Source organism: Alosa pseudoharengus, unplaced genomic scaffold, assembly GCF_046254945.1.
Source record: "Alosa pseudoharengus isolate Yale_2024_CS ecotype anadromous, Long Island Sound unplaced genomic scaffold, YU_APseudo_1.1 YU_APseudo_1.1_scf_2, whole genome shotgun sequence".
In the NCBI taxonomy this organism is placed as follows: domain Eukaryota; kingdom Metazoa; phylum Chordata; class Actinopteri; order Clupeiformes; family Clupeidae; genus Alosa; species Alosa pseudoharengus.
The window spans coordinates 46130756-46151846 of NW_027468663.1; the positions used below are offsets into that span (position 1 = coordinate 46130756).

General features: G+C 40.8%; 2 protein-coding genes across 2 annotated transcripts; one reads left to right on the forward strand and one right to left on the reverse strand.

Moving 5' to 3' along the window:
• Positions 1-250: 250 nt before the first annotated feature.
• cenpl (centromere protein L) lies at positions 251-3268 on the reverse strand. Its single transcript, XM_076295227.1, has 5 exons — positions 3184-3268; positions 2226-2385; positions 1860-2111; positions 1183-1734; positions 251-339 (listed from the first exon to the last, which is right to left on the reverse strand). Exons 1-5 carry the CDS (start codon positions 3195-3197, stop codon positions 262-264), a joined length of 1056 nt encoding a protein of 351 aa, XP_076151342.1. The 5' UTR covers positions 3198-3268; the 3' UTR covers positions 251-261.
• Positions 3269-3617: 349 nt separating this feature from the next.
• On the forward strand, positions 3618-17443 carry dars2 (aspartyl-tRNA synthetase 2, mitochondrial). Its single transcript, XM_076295228.1, has 17 exons — positions 3618-4099; positions 4270-4369; positions 4462-4528; positions 4662-4763; positions 4857-4952; positions 5103-5226; positions 5316-5362; positions 5536-5642; positions 6148-6217; positions 6465-6644; positions 6844-6951; positions 7692-7754; positions 8380-8532; positions 15382-15600; positions 16019-16129; positions 16288-16363; positions 16978-17443. Exons 1-17 carry the CDS (start codon positions 3922-3924, stop codon positions 17148-17150), a joined length of 1974 nt encoding a protein of 657 aa, XP_076151343.1. The 5' UTR covers positions 3618-3921; the 3' UTR covers positions 17151-17443.
• Positions 17444-21091: the final 3648 nt, after the last annotated feature.

Consider the following 21091-nt stretch of genomic DNA (forward strand, 5'->3'; position numbering starts at 1 on the left):
TTCAAACAGAGTGCAAAGGAAAATAGATAAGCTTATATGTACAAGAATTGAAGTTGTTACATGAAAATATTGTTTAAATATGTAGAAGTATAAAGGTATAAAAACAAGAAAATGATCATGATTTATCCTTATAGTACAGGGTAAATAAAATACATGTATATTCATATTTCATTCAATGAATGCTTCCATGGCAAAGTAGAGTAATGAATAGTAACAAAAGATGTTTTATTTACAGTTCAAATATAGAATACAAAATACAGTTTATATTGTGGGCATCTTGAGGATGGCACACTCGGTCAACAATGTCATTACGGTGATCATGTAGTCGCTGCATGTGACCTACAGAAAAAGCAAATAATTAGTTTCTTCCATTCACAGGAAAAAAAAGCATCCAACTCATGAAGGGAGCTCAAAGCAGCAATGTTTTGAAAACAATGAAATTGGGTATTTGCCTGTGAGCAGAATTCACATCACAATCAAATAACAACATTTTGGTTTGTCCCCAAGTGTTTATTTGCAAAAAAAGGGGTAAGGTCACATCATCCCTCATGTCCCCAATATTTAAAACAACCCTCTCACCTTAATCCAATACATTTATACTACTTATTAGGGCTGGGTGATATATCGATATAAAATATATCAATATATTTTAAAATGCGATATGGAATTAGACCATATCGTATATATCGATATAGTTCAAATTTGCGCCGTGATCCTTGCTCCACGCAAGCCGCTGACCGGAGCTCTCTGCACTGCTCCCCTCTCTGCACTGCTGTGAAACTGCACGCTACTTTTCTCATATAAATATATTTATTTCAGAAAAAGATTGGCCTATTTTATAGGCTATTTTTATTTAAGATATTTTTTTAATTTAAATGTGCACCTTACGGAGCTTTGATTTCAAAAAAGGCACTCCAGTTTTATGTTTACATTTTATTGTTATTTGAGTAGTGAGTTTTCAATAACATATTTGACTGAACATTTCATTTTATAGCGCTAACTTTGCGGAAAAAATATCGGGATATATATCGTATATCGATATTCAACCTAAATATATCGGGATATGACTTTTGGTCCATATCGCCCAGCCCTACTACTTATTCATCTCTAAAATGTGATGCTGGGCAACCCTTCGGATTGATGTAACTCTGCAGCGTGGGAAAAGAAAGATGGCAAACCTACCTTGATTTTCCCATCGAGGTGAACAGAGCCCAGCGCTGTGGAGACCTTCTTCAGGACCCCAGCAGACAGGTGGATCTTGAAGTGCCTGAAGAAGTGGGACTCGATGCCAGTTATAAAGCACTTCACCTCCTCAATGCTGACGGAGTCATCGGCACGGTCCCCGGGTCGCACCTTCTCCCACAGGTCCCACGCGTCCTGGCCGTTCACCGTGAGTGACACGTCGAGAGGAGGCTGAGCTGGCAGCGTCCACGCCAGCTTCAGAGACCTGATGTTGTTGTCACTGTGGCAACCAGTCCAAAGGGCAGCAAGCCATTGTAGATCGTTGGGGTCGAGGCTCAGTGAGCCAAAGCTGCAGTCAAATGTCCTTTCAAACCATAACTTTACCAAAAAAGTCAGAGACTCTGTACCACTTGTGCAGAACAAGGGCAAGCTGACAAACTCTGGTGGAAGAGACTGGAGGTACTCTGGGTCACCATTGATGCAGGTCAGCCATCCACTCCACACAACCCGTGGGGTATCTCCCACAGAAGCAAACACTGGCTTAGAATGAATCTGTCACCACAGGAAAAAGTGAAGATGAGCATCAAGCATCAAGATGGGTCAGGTCATAACATCGTACATTAATGTTACCTAAACATTTGACTCTACAAAACTCTGTAAACATGCAAATATCCCACCTGTATGAAAACTGTCTCTGCATCATCCTTTGTCTCCGCCATCCCAAGGACGGTAGAGAATGTGACTTTAAAGCCTGTCTCAAGTCCGACTTCAACTGCTGTGCCTTGTTGTTTTTCCGCTACTAAAAAGGCTGATAGATGCTTGGCGTACACGTTCAACAGTGTATATCTAAACTGATATAAAGGTGTGACGTAGGACAGCTTCCATTCGTTTTTTACCAGAAGGGCCACCTGTTCAGGGTCAACTTTTTCCTTTTGAAGAAAGGAAAATTATTATTAGTTTGACCAATGACTTAAAAAGAAACAGTAACTGATGATATAACATTGGTATCCAATGTTACGAAACTCTTAATCTCATTTACTTACAGTTATTTTGTGAGCTTTGGCTGCCTCTCTGCTTGTTGGTATTCTCGTGATGGTAAGCTGCCCAGGAGTGTAGCAGAAGCGAGATGTTGCGTCAAAGGTTCGACCATAACTCTTACTTCGTCGATGTGTTGTGTGATGTGTCACAGAAGTATTCACAGCGCTGGTTTGTTACAGAGATAACAATATTAGCATAGCAAATTCATTGTGTGTAAAACCCTACTTGGCTATAAATAAATAAACCTAAATGAACCTTACATTTCAGTAGCCATAGGTGTGTATATTTGAACGAAATCTGGTTTTGTTCTTAACGGGAGCATTTACTGCCTGAAATATCCTATTTTGTTTACCACGCTCGGAGTTATAGTGCTGGCCTGATGGGTCGCCTATTTACACGCAGCCTTACAACACTGTTTACAGCTCTTCGAGTCACGGTAAAATGTCATTATTGGTACATAGCTAATTTGGATACACCTATGGTGTGGGTGCTTGCGTTTCTTTATGAATTCGCCGTCTTGGTTTGTATAGAAATGGATATTAAGTGACACATACACGCAAGACGGCGGAAATACGGGACCGTATTACGGAGAGTTCCGATAGCTTTGTCAACGTCGACAAAAGTTAGCTATGTCAACGTCAGAAAAAGTAAATCTTCTCGTTGTTATGTCTTTCGCATAACATTAACTCGATTACTAGGCATATATTTGTCTTAGCGGCACTGTACGCAATTCATTTTAATGTTAGCTCAATAACTAACGTCACACCCACAACAAATACCTCAAGCTAGCATAACAATAGCTATAATGGCATGTTATACATATTAGCATTAACGGTCATTGCAGACTTATTTATTAAAACAAAAGGTGATCATTCTAAATAACCCAACAATGCAAAGCCAAATACATAAACAGACTAAAAGAGTTACATTTCACAAGTAGTATCTAATATTGTAGAACTGTACCTTCGTCTGTCCATGGCTAACAAACAAGACTAGAACTAGTTTTTGAACATCGCGCCATATGCTATGCTATGCTCTGTGGAACCGCGCATTAGATAGGCTTACAAGTCAATTAAAGAGCAATCGTCAGTCTGTTAGTTCAGGTTGTTGTATTTTTTATGTAGCTGAAGCAAACGTGCTAGGACAAAATAACATTATGTTTTAAATAACTTAAATTAAATATCTGCTTACTTTATGAAATTATCAACTGAATATGGACAATGCTAATTGTAATTGATTGGTATGGTCTAGTGTCGTGCCATGTGATTGGACTTCCTTGACATTTTACTATAATGCTTGTGGATGGTACTAGTCCACCGTGTTTAGTCTACCCAAATTATATAGAGATTTGCGATGTCTGCGCATGTTTTGTTTCGCAACGGGTTTTCTAAACGGGAAGGTGACTGTAAACCAAACGCATGGGTCGATAGCTAGATCAGTCACTGAAGATGTTAGCTTCATCTATATACCCAGTCATTATGTTGTTATGGAGATGTTTACATTTTCTGTGATTTTATGTTTGACAGACGTTTTAGTGGTCTATGTCGCTTACTGCCATGCAGTAGTGTGATAACGTTACATAGGCAGCTAGCAAACACCCTGTCATTGAACTGGCTCGCCGTGCAATTAAGCTTCCATCACTAGTCAGTTCAACTTAATTATTGTATTAAAATAATTTCAACTTTGTGCAAACCGTGAAAAATGGCATGCAAATACAAGACACTGGTTCGGAGAGGTTGGTCTTTACTGAGACCATGCTCATTTGGAAGAACTGCACTTCAGTGTCCTCGTCAGCTGTGTGCCACTGACGTTAAACGAATCACGACTTCCTGGATCCGGACCGATGCATCACACAGTGACATCTCTAACAGCACATCAGGTAACTCAACAATCACTTTTTTACTCTCTGGTCATAGCAGTGTACCAGCACCCATTCCCAAGTAACAGTGACATCACACTTGTTTTCTTCAGAATGCTTAAGGTGTTAGCATCATATATTTTACCATTTTGTAAAGTAGTTTCTGTCAATATTGTTGTATGTCTTAACAGGCAAAAATATTTTTTCTCTGAGAACACATTCTTGTGGAGAATTATGCTCGACACACATTGGACGAGAAGTAACACTGTATGGCTGGGTGCAATATGTGAGGTTAGAGTAAACTTACTCTGTAACACACTGCATGTAAACATATTATGTTTGGAGTTTGGGAAATGTTATAATTATTTGCTATACATTTACAGACAGGATTTATTTGTGATCTTGAGAGATTTTAGTGGACTGGTGCAAATTCTAATCCCTCAAGATGAGGTAAGTTGCATACATGATTTATTTTTGTGAATGTTGTCCCATATTTTCTTTAGGTTCATTTAGCTTATAGCTTAACTGTAGCATACTAATTACTAACTTTACCAAATGCTATTCTATGTTCTTGTGTCATTAGTCTAAACGGGTCCTGAGAAAAACTCTTTTTGAACTGCCTTTGGAGTCTGTTGTCATGGTGAGGGGAAAGGTACAGCCACGTCCAAAAGGGCAGGAGAATAAGGTTGGTGTGAGACCTCGTTAAGAGCACTATAATTAGCAATGGTGGTGAAGCAAACATTTAACTCTGTCCCCCCCCCCCCCCCTAATGTCCAAGGCAATGTCCACAGGAGAGATTGAGGTCCACGCTGACAGCTTGGAGGTTATAAATAAATGCAGAAAATTACCTTTTGAAATTAAAGACTTTGTTAAAGTGAGTACTTATAGGAAAGAACATGCATTGCTAGTTCTAATTAATTATAAAACAATTGATTAGTCAAGTGTCATTTAGACTCAGAATGTATGATTTATTATGGCTGTCCCAGATGAATATGCAAATCTCTATTTTGTTCCTGCTTTGCAGAAGTCAGAAGCCCTTCGAATGCAATACCGGTACCTTGACCTTCGCTCATCACAGATGCAGTACAATTTAAGAGTTAGGTCTCGTCTTGTGATGAAAATGAGAGAATACCTTTGCAATCTACATGGTAGGAACACCATATAAGCGCCTCTTAAATTAGTGCATCATTGGCCTAATAAACTCATATAATGATTATGTTCCCAACTCTATTTGCAGGATTTGTGGATGTGGAAACACCAACCTTATTTAAGAGAACCCCTGGTGTAAGTCCTCTATTATCCTTTGAAAATCACAATGTTGTAATACAGATTTAGTAATAGATTATCTATCAGTCATGATCATGATTAATACCAATTCCATATTATTTGACATTTTTTCTGATATATTGTTTCATTTTCAAGAGCCACTTCACCTTTTCCCACTCCTTTCTCCTCAGGGTGCCAAAGAGTTTGTTGTACCCTCCGGGGAGCCTGGAAAATTTTATTCTTTACCCCAGAGCCCACAACAGTTCAAACAGCTGCTCATGGTGGCAGGCATAGACAGGTAGTTCATTATCCAGAGGTTTTAGAGGAGTCATTAAGCTGGCCAGTTACAATTGCTAGTAGTGTTTTAAATTGGATTAAATCATGGTCTGCAAATGCAACACCAGTATTTAATAGAGAATGCATACAATTGTGGTCAAAAATCAGTGTCATGAATTGGATAAGCAATTTTGCACACTGTTCAGGACATAGAAAGAGAAAGAAAGGACGAATATGGCATCTAAAGCATTCTGGAGTTATTTTTGATTGTATGTGGTGATGTGAAACAACAGAGAGGAATATATGAATACATACCATTCCTACCAACAACATTGGCTCGTTATGTCATTTTGTGTACTGGCACATTGTTACTAAAGTTATTGCCAGCTTTTACAGAGCAGTGTTGCCAAATATATAGTGAAAGAACAAATTTTGGTACTCCTCAAAATATACTTTCTGTCTTCTGAAGCTGGATATGGGTTCTTTAAATAACTGCTGATATTTTTTCTGTTTTGATGTTGCCTCAGGTATTTTCAGATGGCTCGCTGCTATCGAGATGAGGGCTCTAAGCCTGACAGACAGCCGGAATTTACACAGGTAATGATATGTTTAGCACAACCCCACATCTGAGAGGCTAAATTGCAAGGGAGTTTGGCCAGAGCAGATGAGCTACAGACTGCTTTAATGATGTGCCTGGTTCTCTCACTCCCACACAGTCAGCCAGACAGCCAGCTCTCTTAATAGGCACAGCCAGGGCCCACTCTGAATGAAAATCAGCACTCAGACCTCGGTGCTTTGACTGTGCCGGCTCTATAATGTCTCCATGTCCTGTCCGTCCTTGCAGGTGGATATAGAGATGTCTTTTGTGGATCAGGCTGGGATCCAGGCCCTGGTCGAAGGCCTGGTGCAGTACTCGTGGCCAGAGGACAAGGGGGCCGTTAGCACTCCGTTCCCTTCCATGAGCTATGAAGAAGCCATGAGAGATTATGGAGTGGACAAACCGGACACCAGGTTTGAAATGAAGGTACAGACAACAGTCAAAGAAAACAACACTATTAACTCTTACTCCTTCACCTTTATGAAATTTGGGTGCATCATTTATTTGTTTATTTGGCCTCACTAGTATAAGAAGTGGAGCATTTCAATTAAGTGAATGGAGTATTTATTCTGTGAATTTCAATTAAGTGAATGAAGTATTTATTATATTTATTATATTTGTGCAGCTTGTAGATGTTAGTGAAGCTTTTGGAAACACTGAAATCCAGTTTCTTCGGGATGCACTTCAGCAATCAGGAGGCTGTGTCCTAGCAATCCGTGTGCCAGATGGATCTGTAAGTAAAACAAGAAATCAAATTGCCTGGGTTTTCGCCTTTATGTTCTAGGCCAGTGGTTCTTAACTGGTCTGGCTTTGGGACCCACAATTTTCAAAGTCGCGACCCAGATATTTTTTTAGTGTTCAACCCAATTGGATATAATGAGCTACATGATAAGACATGTGAAGTGCCTGTATGCCTACTTGTTTGGAACATGCTGATGTTTGGCATTACATTTGTGTACAAGTCTTTAACTCCTGATGTCACCTTTCAGAGTTTGTTTTTTAAAGGGATGTTTCCATGTAGCATTTTAGTTTTGATGATTTCATGCTCTCATGTGCCAGCAATTCACTGCACACCACACACCGGGGTTTCTGTCCCATTTTGTCCACAATTTAAGTGAATCCATATCCTACTTCAAATATTCAGGGCCGTAGCCTATTTGTGTTTACCACTAAAATTATGACCTGTCACATAAACATTGTCTATGTCCATGGCAATGGCTGACATACGAGTAAAGTATATCAAAATAAAGGTCCAATATTAGATCTGATACGATAGCATTTTAATTGTTTTACCACAAGAGTTACGACCCACCCAAAATGGTTCCGCGACCCACTTTTGGGTCCCGACCCACCAGTTAACGAACACTGTTCTAGGCTTTCAATATGTTATCCTTTTTCATTTTTGAAATGCTATGAAAAGGTTCATAAAAATCCAATGTTGAGTGTGAAAATGTCTTTACATTTTCATTTCAGAAACATCTTAAGGGTAAAGACTTAGAAGCCCTGAAAGAGACTGCCAAGACACAGTTCAACCAGGTATATCCACCAATTGAAATGCATGTGCCAGTGGTATGCACAAAAATGTGTATGCATCTTTTATCTATAAATGTATCAGTCAGTCCATTGAGTCATGCATAAAATCTTGTACTTTATCTGTCGGCAGCAGGACATTCTTAAACTGAAAATGAAATCACAGTGGCTTTTGCCTCTTTTATATATTAGTGCAGATAGTTCTTCCACTACCTGTGCAGTGCATCTTAGTCTGACCAACAAGTCTATTGTACTCATTTCAAAACTTTCTCCTGCTCAAGGAAGCCTCCACGATGTTATCCCAGTGCTGAAAGCAATATGATTCTGTGCACATACAGGTGGGGGTGATAGCTCCTCGTATTGTGCGTTTGTTGTGTCTGGTTCTGGACAGTTTTTTAGTCAGTACACACATTTCATATTTGGTTGGGTACTCCTTGGACACCACTTTTTCTATAAAATCTGAGTTTCCAATAGAGGTAATGATAACATTTATTTGTGTGTGTGCGTGCGCCTATGTGAATCAGCGTGTGTGTGTGTCGGTGTGTGTCTAAGCGCATATACACATTGTTGTGATTGTGCATTTGTTTATGTGTGTGTGTGTGTGTGTGTACATCTCTGCACTATTCGGCAGGACGTGAGTGTGGTGCAGGTGCGGCCCGACGGCTCCCTGAAGTCCCCCCTCGCCAGGCTCCTGTCGGACGCCGCCCGGCTGCAGCTGCTCCATATGGCGGGGGCCAGCGCTGGAGACCTGGTCCTCCTCGCCGCCGGCACCAGGGACTCCGTGGTGAGGATAACGCACCCACTGCCCGGCCCCCGAGCCACCCTCTCGTCTGTCACCCGCCTCGCGCTCAGCTGCCCTCCGCTGATGGTGCTGTAATACAGATTTAGCATCGTTAGAGCTCGTTGTCAAAGCCATTAAATGAATCCAGATGTTTGAGGTGGGTTTGCAAGGGGAGGGATATTCAGTCATTCAGTTGGATTGGACAACTTTGAAAGAAAGGGACGTGTTTCATGGCGGATGTCTTCTACTCTGTCTTGATCAGTAAGTCTGATGTGATACATCTGCCTAATAGGCGCCTTGATGTCATTGTCATCACACACTGTCAGTTTTATACGGTTTCAGCGGCTATATTATTAACGCTTGGTGCAGATGCCGTGTCTGGCAAGGAAAGCGACGCCATGCTGCTTAATGTAAGAGGAAAAATCTCTGATATGGCTGCGGATCAATAGCAGTCTTTTGTGAGGAGGATGTGGGTGGAATGGTAAGTGAAAGAGCCCTTCTGTGGAGAAAAAGAGTTGAGCTGAACAGACTCGCTCATGCAAGAACAGCTCTCTCTCTTGCTCGTATAAAAAAGGGTAAGAAAGTAAGAAATCTTCAAGTAGTCTAGGTCCTGGGTAAGATTTGTATGCACTTCATTTAGCGGAGAATATCCCAACTGATATAGACTAATATGACCCCATTGAACAATGTGGGATGTGTGCCAAAATGTCTACCCGGGACGAAAGTCCTGAAAATGACCACAACAGATGACACTATTATCACACTACAGATGAATGGGACTTTTTTTCCCTTTATAGATATCCCCATACATTTCTACAGATTAATCTTGAAATTAAGAGAAATACTTTTTGTATTACACTTTGCCTAAAAAATAAAATAAAATATGCAAATGAGGCAATATATCATTAAATATGCATACATATAAATCCTTGAAGGTACAGATTTTATGAGGTGATCACAATGTTGTCATTGTGTAGCCAGTATGTGTACGAATTCTGGTTTGATATTTATTAAGTGTGCTTGCAAGCACACTTATTGTTCTTCTTAAGTTTTATTATTAAGTGTGCTTGCAAGCACACTTATTGTTCTTCTTAAGTTTTATTATTATTATTATTATTTTTATTATTATTTTTCCCGTCTCCCTAATTTTTTGTCAGCCCTAGCGCCTAGGCCCTTTGAGACAGAGACACCGTTTCAACTTTAAAACGTCCGGTCAGTACCGGTGTAAGTTGGTCGCGAAGATTACGTCAGGTGGGCGTGTCGTTCGTCCGCCATATTGGATTGAACAGAAAGCGAAACTAAATTTTCACAGGTCACAAATTTGGTCCGAACGCCACGAAACTTGATGTACATTATCCTTGGACCAAGCCTCACAAATGTTAGCGGAAGGATTTTTGATTTTTGAAAGCGTTTGCCCGTCACAGCCAAACAAAATTGGCGGCAAAGCTCCGAAACAGGAAGTCGTCCATATCTCAGGAACACCGTCACATATCGATACCAAATGTTGTATATGAACTGGGGACTCCAGTGTGAGGGTGCATAAGCTAAAAAAAAAAAAGAAATATTCACCCACAGGGGTTTGGTAACTCTCCTCATTCACCTTTACACCATTCACCTTCTATCACAACGCCTTCCGAGTATGCTCAATCAATGCCTCTGGGTATCCACAATGTCTCCGGGCAACCTTGCCCAATCATGAAATTCTTGCTCTGCCATGGGATAGTATGGACTTACGAACTGATAGCAAGGAGAACGGTAGCTATATATAGCTTACATAATAGAGTTGTTTTCACATTGACGGTATTCAAATTAAATTTTTCATTATTGTTACATATCATGATGGGAGAGTATTATTAAAAATGTTACAAGTATGCAAATGCATATGTTTACGGGCATTTAGGTTTTACTGTGTTGTTTTGTTGTAAAGACATGCAAGGCATTCTGGGCCATGTAATAGACAAACAGTGGTCGGCAGCGTTAACTTGATTTCCATACATATTAATATGAATAGGTGTTTCTGTAAACCTAGGGACAATAAACAGCTATCTATGTTACAAAAACGAGCTGGTAATCGCTCATTGAAGAGGGAACTATGATAAAAAGATTTTTTTCCTCAAAGCATGGATTTGACGACAGTACAAGCAGGAAATACCTTGAAAAGACTCTCCGTTTATTTGATGTTGCCATAGCAACGCAGCCTTCAGAGCAAAGATTCTAGAAGAGCTTCAGGGAGACACGTTTTGAGTTCGTGGCAATTGGCCAAGTACCTAAAATATCGGTTTCCATGTGTATGTGCTGGATGGCGTGCTTCCTTTATGAAAGTAAGTGTTTTATAGAGTTACAGACATAATGAGTCATGTTGTAGTGGTCAACATAAATGTGCCCCTTCTGTTATTAGAATGCTAAGCGGAGATTTAAAATCATTCATTTCTTGTGTGGCTAGAAGCTAGCTAGCTATGTCAGGGAGGAGATGTTGCTGTAACGTTAACGTTATGAGATGTATGTTGCTTGATATGGTTGTACTCGTAACTTCGTCACTCGTAACTTTAGGACTCCTATTTTTTTTTACTAAGAGTAATTCAGGAAGCATTTTAGCCCTAAGTAGCGCCTGAGTCTGTGACAGCTTAAGCGAGGACTCCTAATAAGACCGATTCACAAACAATGTTTTGTGGTGGCATTTCACGTCGCGATGTTTTGAAATGCGTCTAACAATCACGAGGGAACAATTTTGCATTGTAGGCATAATAACTAAGGGATGCAGTAACACCACCAACAACAACCAAAACTAGCCTACTCATTGTTTACATGTACATTAAATGTAACGTTTCATTGTGAATCAAATTAAAAGATTCTCCTCTTTGCAAACGTTGGCATAGGCATATGGTGACAGATTAATTTAATAATGCTGCTGTATGAATCACGGTAAGCACGAATGAAGTGGCCACTTCTTAATGGGACTCACTGTATGGAAGTAGGCTAAGTAAAAAAGAGATGTTTAAAATAAGATAAAGTTAGGATATGCCCGCTTGACAACGGCAGAGATAACTGTGGCCTTTGGCCATAGCAACCATCCATTTAGAACGACTGGCCTTCATAGCAACCAAGGATCTTAGCTGTGATTCATGTAGCTACAGTATGCATGCAATGTGATGCAAAGTATCGAAAGGTGATGAAATATACAGAGACAGGTCAAGAAATATAGTGCAATGTAGACAGTAGTATACAGTTGATTTACAGAAGGTGGTTTAGAGTAATATGAATTAAATATAAATATGTGCAGTGTATTAGCAGTTATCTCATACAATAAGTAGAATAATGCATGTAGATGTAGCAGTAACAGTATAATAGTAGAAATAATAATATAGATATAGGCAGTGTATTAACAGAATATAATAAAACAGAATAATTATGGATATTCAATTTGACAAATATATAACAGAAATGTACATAACATACAGCTATGTGCTGTGTGGAAACAGTGTCATTGTAGTGCAGAAACAACAACTTAAGAGTAGTAAGAATAAGTCTATGTGCAGGATGAATAGTATGAAAATCAGTAGAATAACTATGTATAAATGTAATTACAGTAGGCCTATGTACATTTGTAAATAAATAGAAAACTATGGGTGAGAGGGATAAATTAATTTTATTTAATCGTAAAAGTAAATTGCATTCAATTAAATTGCAATTAAAAATCTTTCCAGTAGGCTTTAATGTCACGCAAAAAGTACAACCAAAGCTGAGCTTGATCAACTACAACGTCTAAAGAACCAGAACTTCAGTGTAGTTTTTTGCTGGGTCCCAGGCCATGTTGGTCTGAGGGGAAATGAGAAAGCGGACAGTGCTGCTAAGCAAGTCCTCAATGAAGAAGTCACAGATGTCAAATCCGTGCCCCAGACCTTAAACCTATACTGAACTCTTACATCACAGATAAGTGGCAATCTGAATGGGATTAATGTACCAACATCAAGCAAAGAATGGGAATTTTGGCACGTTTTCATGATCCACTGGGTCGTTATGGGCCACACAAAATACGGTGTTGCTAAAATTACTCCTATTGTGGCTATTAGAGACATGCGTTCATGAGTATTCAGCTACATTTAATGAGTTAAGTAAAATACATTCACACACACAAAAAAAACATCACTAATGTTGTGGACATTACTTTATTCTGAGATACATCAATAGGCTCAGAAAAACAATCCTAAACAGACATAAGGTCTTTATAGAGCAAATCCATATAGATTATTTGTCAAATAAACCAGTAAAACAGAATTAGGGGATGGAATATATAACATTCACACTCATAGCTCATATTTTTAAAATAAATCAGTGAAAAAGTATCCTGACAAACAAGCAGCATTTGAATTCCTTAGTCATATTTCATCATTTCAATTCTTCTAGGTTACCTGATAGCCCAGTTTGAGAGGTGCAAGACACGTGACATTATTTATTTTTGCAGCCAATCACTGCTGTTGTTTTATTTTATTGATTTGATCTTAGTCATAGAAGCTAAATTCAAAGGCAGGCCACAGGTAAAATCCAACGAGCCGCATTCACCCCGCAAGTCAATAGTTGAATAGCCCTCTCCTAGAGCTTTTGCGGTATTGCCACTGCTCCAACACTGAAAGGCACTGTTAGAATGCTTGGATCAAGCCAGGTTCAGCATAGCGTATGCCACTGTCTGCTCATGTTGGTGACCGGACCAGGGCAAGCACACTTTTGCAGTTCCCGCCGGAAATGCAGTCTAGTTTTAATTGTGTTTTGTGCTGTATTGAATGGAAAATTAATTGTATACAAACAAGGGATGCATAAGTGAGGTCAAAAATGACCCCACTGGTTGTTTTTTTGCAATATCTTGGTCATTTGAAATTGTTATCGTTTAATCTTCCATGTATTCCTCAAATAGGTTGTCTTTGACATGAGGCCATTTGGATTTGTATCTAATTGGTATATTTTTTAAGTAATTGCATTTTTTGTATCAGTACCACACTTTTCCATATGTGGGGTCAAAAATGACCCCAAGCATTTTCTATGGAATTTCAAAGGTTAACCCTTGGAACCTTTTATTTTTATCAACTGTGATTATTAGGTATACATTTACAACTTCATATCTGTAAAATATTGATTTTCATTCCGCAATGGTACAATGTTGACTGGGGACAAAAACTAAGTTTATATCCAACCTTGCTATTATCATTGGAAAAATACAAAACAACAGGTTTATTCCCTGTTTTGCAAGGTAAAACTTTCACAACAGAGTCCAGGTATGGGGATGATGATGAGACCTCATTCAGTGATAGGATTTTTACAACTATAGCCTCCCTTGCATTTAAAGTACAGAGCCAGAACAATTGTTATGTGGTATAATAGGCACACAAAGACATCTGTGTCACCTGATGACAGTGTCAGTGATGTAGATCCATAAGTTGTTCTCTCACTTTCTCCAGATCTTTTGGAATTTTGTAAAATAAGGTTTCAAATATGAGTAATTGGTATGTACCAACTTATCTCTGTTCTTTGTGAGGAATAACTTTATGACATGAAGACATTGTAACTTCATCAACTTGCCTGAGACAATCTGGTGATGACATTTTCCCCGTTTTGCAGAAAACAAAACTAAACACTAGCAGCTAGCTAGCTACAATACACACCAAATTAAATATAAAACTGATACAAATTCATTATAATTATTTAAATACACAAAACTATAACTCATGATAATGACATGTAAGAAGACACATGCCAACACAAAGAATAAAGAATAGATTTCCTTACTTTTCTTGATCTTACAAGTCATCTTGCTTTACAGCCAGTGCTCTGCTATGACCTTAGGTCACTATGGCTGTCAAGTAAACTTTTGTTGGAGAAAAAAAAGTTGTAGGTGATGGCGTGATGACAGCAATATTTAGAACAGGTAGGAAATGTAAGCTTTTAAAGTTTAGGTTAATAAATAACTGGCAATTCATGTATGTCACTAGTTGTATGTAATAGGTTGACTGTTTTTTAGCCATTTTCTTTATAACAAATCCGAATGCTTACACTCTTCTAAGACCTTATAATTATGGTCACTGTGAACATTGTGATCACCTCAGAAAATCTGTAGCTTCAAGGGTTTATATGTACGCATATTTTATGAGATATTGCCTCATTTGCATATTTTGTTTTATTTTTTAGGCAAAGTGTAATGCAAAAAGTATTTCTCTTAATATGAAGATTAATCTGGTAAAAATGTATGGGAATATCTATAAAGGGGGAAAAAAGTCCCATTCACCTGAAGTGTGATAATAGTGTCATCTGTTGTGGTCATTTTCAGGACTTTCGTCCCGGGTAGAGATTTTGGCACACATCCCACGTTGTTCAGTGGGGTCATATTAGTCTATAACAGTTGAGATATTCTCCGCTAAATGAAGTGCATACAAATCTTACCCAGGACCTCTACTAAAGGTCATAATCCTCGAGACTCACTGTCTCTATGTGCGTCACATTTCTTTCGCCTAAGGATTCGCAATGGTTCAATTTTCAAGAACTTGTCTGAGTCTTACTATTAAAGTGGTGATCTGGAGGTTATCACACTGTGCTGGCCAGAGGTAAGTCAACTGATTGTTTTTGACCCCTTATAGTTATTATTGGTAGTGGGTTACATACAACAACTAAGTTAGAAATTAAAAACAAACCTAAAGTTCAGATTTGTGTAATGAAACCCTTCCACAAACAATTATGGTTACTGTGATCCAACGTCACTAATGTACTGACCAGAGATAGCTCATGTCAAACCTAATCTAAAATTTAGGTCGGGAGCATGTGGAGACCCATGATACTGACCTGACCCTCTCCTCCTCACATCTTTAGCGCCCCCTCCTAGGCAAGTTGAGGCTGCAGTGTGCCGACCAGCTGGAGAGCCATGGCATTTTGCTTCGTGACCCCTCTGTTTTCCACTTCCTGTGGGTGGTGGACTTCCCGCTGTTTCTCCTCAAAGAAGACCATCCAGAGCAGCTGGAGTCGGCTCACCACCCCTTCACCGCTCCCGTCCCAGAAGACACCCATCTGCTGTACTCTGAGCCTCACAAGGTAAGCTGTGCCCCCTCGTCTCGGTCTGGTCTGGAAGTTATTCAAGGCTTCGGCAACACTGTTTCAGAGTGTTAAATATTTTAGACTTATTTTATGACTGAACATAAGAGTGCTATTCTGGACACAAGCTGCACATTTGCACAGTTTTGTGTGTGTGTGTGTGTGTGTGTGTGAGAGTGTGTATTTTTTAGTCATTAAAATTTAAACTCCTAATAACCTCAGTGGTAAACTTCGCGAGATAAATTCATCATGAGCTTGCAAGCTGACAAGTCAGACATCGATTCATTTAATCAGGCCTGGGACTCAGTTAGGGGAGAGTCTGTGGACCAGGTCAAGCAGCATTGCAGGCCCATTTTAGCTCTGTACCTCTGAATGGCCTTAAGCGTGCGCCTCCCCTTTTGCTTTCTCTGGGCCACAGGTGCGTGGCCAGCATTATGACCTGGTGCTGAATGGCTGTGAGATTGGAGGAGGTTCCATTCGCATTCACAGCGCCTCCGAGCAGCGCCACGTTCTCCAGACCGTCCTCCAGGTAATTTCCCCTTTTGAACATGTCTTCGGTTTCGCCGACCAGCCTTGTAATTGGTTTGCCTGCGCGCTACGATCAGAGAGACACGCTCTGACCTCTCTCGGACCGCGTCGGATCGGCAGCCGTGATCGGCTTTGCTGATATGTTCTTGTACGTTCCAGGAGGACCTCTCCTTGCTCACTCATCTCCTGGAGGCTCTCGACTCCGGAGCTCCTCCTCACGGCGGCATTGCCTTGGGTAAGCTGGGGGCCCCCTCGACAGCATGCGTTCTGCTGCGCTGCGCTCAGAGCGAATTAATTTGTATCCTGCTGTATACTTTCGTTCTGCTCCCAAGCTCCTTGCAGTTTGTCTATTAATCGGGAGCTTATAACTGACATAAAACTGCTGCATAATTTGATTAGTTGGGATTGTGTCAAACCGAAATTGGATGTGGACCAGCCAGAAGTTAATGTTGTAATGGTCTTGCTCGAAAATAATGTGCCTACTGACGTGTACAGTACTCATTAGAAAAATGTGCAGTGATTCCTCTAATGCCCCAAGTATGGAAATTATAAAAAACGCTAACTAGGAAGCACATACGGGAATATGGTTAGTTGATTTTTAAAGAAGTAGACTTTATCCTTCCATTCAGAAATCTTATGTATGTACGTATGTATGTATGTATGTATGTATGTATGTATGTATGTATGTGTGTGTGTGTCTTTTTGTGTGTATTTGTGTGTTTGTCTTTATGTATGCGCGCGCGCGTGTGTGTGTGTGTGTGTGTGTGTGTGTGTGTGTGTGTGTGTGTGTGTGTGTGTGTGTGTGTGTGTGCATGCGTGCTTGTATGTATGTCTGTGTTGTTTCTACAGGACTTGACCGGCTGGTATCCATTATCGTGGGTGCCCCCAGCATCAGGGATGTTATCGCCTTCCCTAAGTCCTTTCGGGGTCACGACCTGATGAGCCGAGCACCTGACTTTGTGTCTGAAGAGGAGCTGAAGCCTTACCACATCAAAGTGACATGGCCCGAGGGGGACAAGTAGACACCTGCCACTAATGCCACCCTATTACTCCCGGCTAGAGAGGTCTGTGAATGTGTCTGAGTGCTCCTTCTCCTCACGGGAGAAAGGATTTATCCTGTGTGGGAATGAGACATGGAGGGACTTATCGTCAGCCCTCTGCCAGGAGGAAGACGGAGGAAGTTATTGGGCTGAGCTGTTTGAGCTGGGCGTGCTGAATACAGCCTCCATCATTCTCTTCGCTAAAATAGATTTATATTCAGGCTGATATTTCTGTATCATGCTGTTTTTGTAATAAAATATAATACATGCCAGAATCTTGACTCTTGAATAATGCCAGACTGTTCCTGCCTTTGTGATGTGAGCTGACAGTATTGCATATTCCAACAGGGGGTAGCGTTGTTCCATTGAAGCGTTGGCCTTCAGCTTGTATTATTTCTGCAGGCAGACGTACTTAACCAGGCCACTGCACACACCAGAGCCCTGGCTCCTCCACTCGTACAGTAAACACAGCAATTTACAGCCAGTCATCTTCCTTGTTCCTGTATGATTCATTGGAAAACTCATAAATTAAGAATGTGCAACGTATGCTGAATGTAAATAGGTAAATAAGTACAAATCATCTGGCTACCATCAGGTTTTCTAGATGTTAAATAAACCCCAAACCATCAATCATGCAGTCTGACAGCCAGGACACAAAGTAGATTATCTATTTCTTCTGGTTAGATGATCAAACTGTGATATACGCCATTTCGGAGGTCCGTTCATTAATGTGTGCCATGGGGTTTTTTTGTTCCTGCTTCCCTTTAGTTATTTCTGTTTGTGACCCCTTCCTCCCTCACACTAGCACTCAGTGGTGAACCGTGAGCTGCGAGCTACCTGCCAGCATCACTACCACCTCCTCCTCCCCCTCTTCCTCCTCCTCTCAAAGGACGAGTGAGCAGGCCTGTGCAGCTGTTCTCATTAATTCTGTGAAAATACACAGAGCCAATACATCTAGTGTTTCTTCTCTGGCATAGTGTGTGTGTGTGTGTGTGTGTGTGTGGTTGTTTTTTTTGTTCTTTAAGTCTCTCTGTGTGTGTGTGTGTGTGTGTGAGCACGAGAGAGAGGACGAAAGGTAAAGATAGCGGAGAGGAGCCTCATCCCTTTCTCTGTTCTCTCCGTCCGCGGCTGTCACCGATCCAAAAGCAAGCTTCAAAAGTAGAGCTTTCCCCTCCTGCTTCACCAGACAGGGCTAAAGGAAGCTGCCTGCTTGATGTGACAGCGGTGTGAGCTGTGAGGACAGGGGGGACGCTGGCCACTGGAGCTGACGCAACAACGTGCCAGTCAACCCACACAAGGTCTTCAGTTGGGTTCCAACAACAAGCAATGAATGAGTCAGGTGGCCAGTCAAAGAATACTGATGCAACTCTGAGGGGGTTCTGTTGTTCTTTTTGTGTGTTTTTTTATATAAAAAGTTGTCTCTCATACAGTTGAAACGGCTTCTTGTGCTGATGGGTGACCTGGCTCTCAGAAGGACTGAGAGGACACGCATTACTTAGCCTGTCCACGCTGACCATAGTTGTTGGGTTTATTTATCATCTTTTCTGAAGTCCGACTGCAGTATAATTTAAAATATAGTCCAGCTGAGAGACAGAATGCCCTTTATTTTTCTTCGCTCCCCTCCTCTAGTAATTGGCCCCAGTGCAATTGAAGGAATTTTCTGATCTCATGGGGCAACTCTCGGCTCTCGGCGGAGTAGTAATCCAGCCGGATATTGTCCAGAGGGACATCTTTAAAATGTTCTCTGGGATAATGAGCCTCCAACATATGTTTTGTGTCTAATGGCCATCCATTTGGTGTCTTACAAACGGCTTTGACCTGAATAGGCCAGTGCTTTATTAGGTAAGTGTTTACAACTGCTGGAAAAGATGCTTAGGGTTTGAATATCTAAATGCAAATTAGCGTCGCACATAGGCTCTCTTCTTGTGCCTAAGAGAATAGACACAGTTGTAGTGGATGTCCGCTATAGCATGTCCACTCACACACATCATGCCTACCTGATTCATCAGAGACAAAGAAATCCATTGGAGTTCTACTGAGCTTTAGTAGCGTAAAGACAAGGTACTGTCTATGATAAAAAAAAAAAAAACCTTTGTGAAATGTACAAGGATTGCCACTATTGCAAAAACGTCCACTGCAATGATCGCTGTGAGGAGAAAATGCATTGGGAAGGTGTGAAGTGTAAATTTGGCAGCTTGCCATCTGAAAAGATGTTATTCTGAACAGACCCAAAGTACAGAGGAAGTCGAACGATGGAGGATTAAACTCAACAGCACAATCGGAGACAAACAGCAGAGAGAACAACACAGTAAACTAAAGCAAGGAACCAATAATAAAAAAAAAAGATTCAATTTGGTGAAAAGACTCATTTGCCACTGGTACAAACATATGCCTAATGGAGCGGCAGGACGACATGAAGAGTTTGCAAAATGACCCATAAAAATTGCAAAGCAATTCCAAATATTTTACACTGATATCTAATGGGTATTAAAGGCCTCATGATAATGAGGTTAAGATTTGATGCTGAGGCGGAATTTTAGAGTTGGAAATATACTTAAAGACCCATCTCATCTGACAGGCAAAAGCTATGGCAGGAGAAAAAAGCACATTGGCTTGGCAGCCATTTCCCAAGTATTTGACTAAATGGCACTCCTGTCTTTTAATCTGTGAGATCTAGGGGAGTGAGGCCGACTTTGTAGTTGTCTGCCTCAGATGAGTGAAGACCTCGGGCCTAAGGATCCAAGATGAATGCACAGCATTGGGCCTATATGTTAATGTGGCAGTCTGCTGTCTTTCTAATCATTTTTGGGCTGAGGAAGAAAAGAAAAAACAGAGTTCAAAAAGGCAATGAGGAGGAGTTATTTGAAGGGTGCAGTGCCATGCCATAGTTATTACCGCTCATCGGGGGGGGGGCTCGCCTGCCGAAATCCTTAGGGTGACAATGAGATACAACTGACTTGCTCTCATAAATCCGATAGGCTACTCTTTCTGACACTTTCAGACATGTCTGTAGCATTGGAAATGTAGTAGGACCCAGACATATCGTGCTGAGTGTGTGTACCTGTCACAATGTGAATATGTGAGGATGTAGGCTACACAGAACTTGAGGTTGTTATGTTAAAATAAACCACTTGGTTTGCTCCCCCTGGGTGAGTGTGTCCAAAATGATAAAAGGATTTGGTAATCCACAGCACCCACTGCAAAGCCTCCAGAGTTCTCTGCTTTGCAGTTTGACCTACACACTCGGCTTGCGGCATTCTTATGGTGCATTTCACGTGCACAAATCTATCCGTCGGGAATGCTGCAGAGGACACGCGTTCAGACCGTATTACATTCAAGCGCTTGCTCCTCCCTGCATAGTCCGTTTTACACTTGTATTTTCCTTCTCCTTTCATTTGCAACCGCGCACTTGTGAGCGTGACTGTCCATGTGTAATGAGCGTCCTGTGTGTAGAGCGAATCCGGAAGCGTCTCGTCTTAGTGGCCCACTGGGGCTCTCACCTCACATCGAAATTAACAGTCAATTAATGGAGACTTACGTACCTGTTAGACATACTGCTTTCAATTAGTCGCCAGACATGGTGATCCAGGACTACACAATAGTGGGAGACTCCCTTTGATTAATAATTCTCTTTCTCAGTCTCACAGCCTCCCTCTCCGACACGCAGCAACATGCCCTCCTCAGAGGAGCTTTGATGAGTCAGGCGGAGTGTCAGGTTGAGTTGTCTTTGTCAGACCAGCTTCTGTACTACACATGTCCTAAGCATGAGCCCAGTTTCAAAGCATTAGTTGGTCTATTTCTTATTACAATAGAATATAGAATATATCTGTATTGTTATTGTAGGCCTACATGTAAACGACATTTGAAGGTGCAGGCCTACATTCCACACTCTGCTGGCATTCTCATTTAATATTAAAAAAATA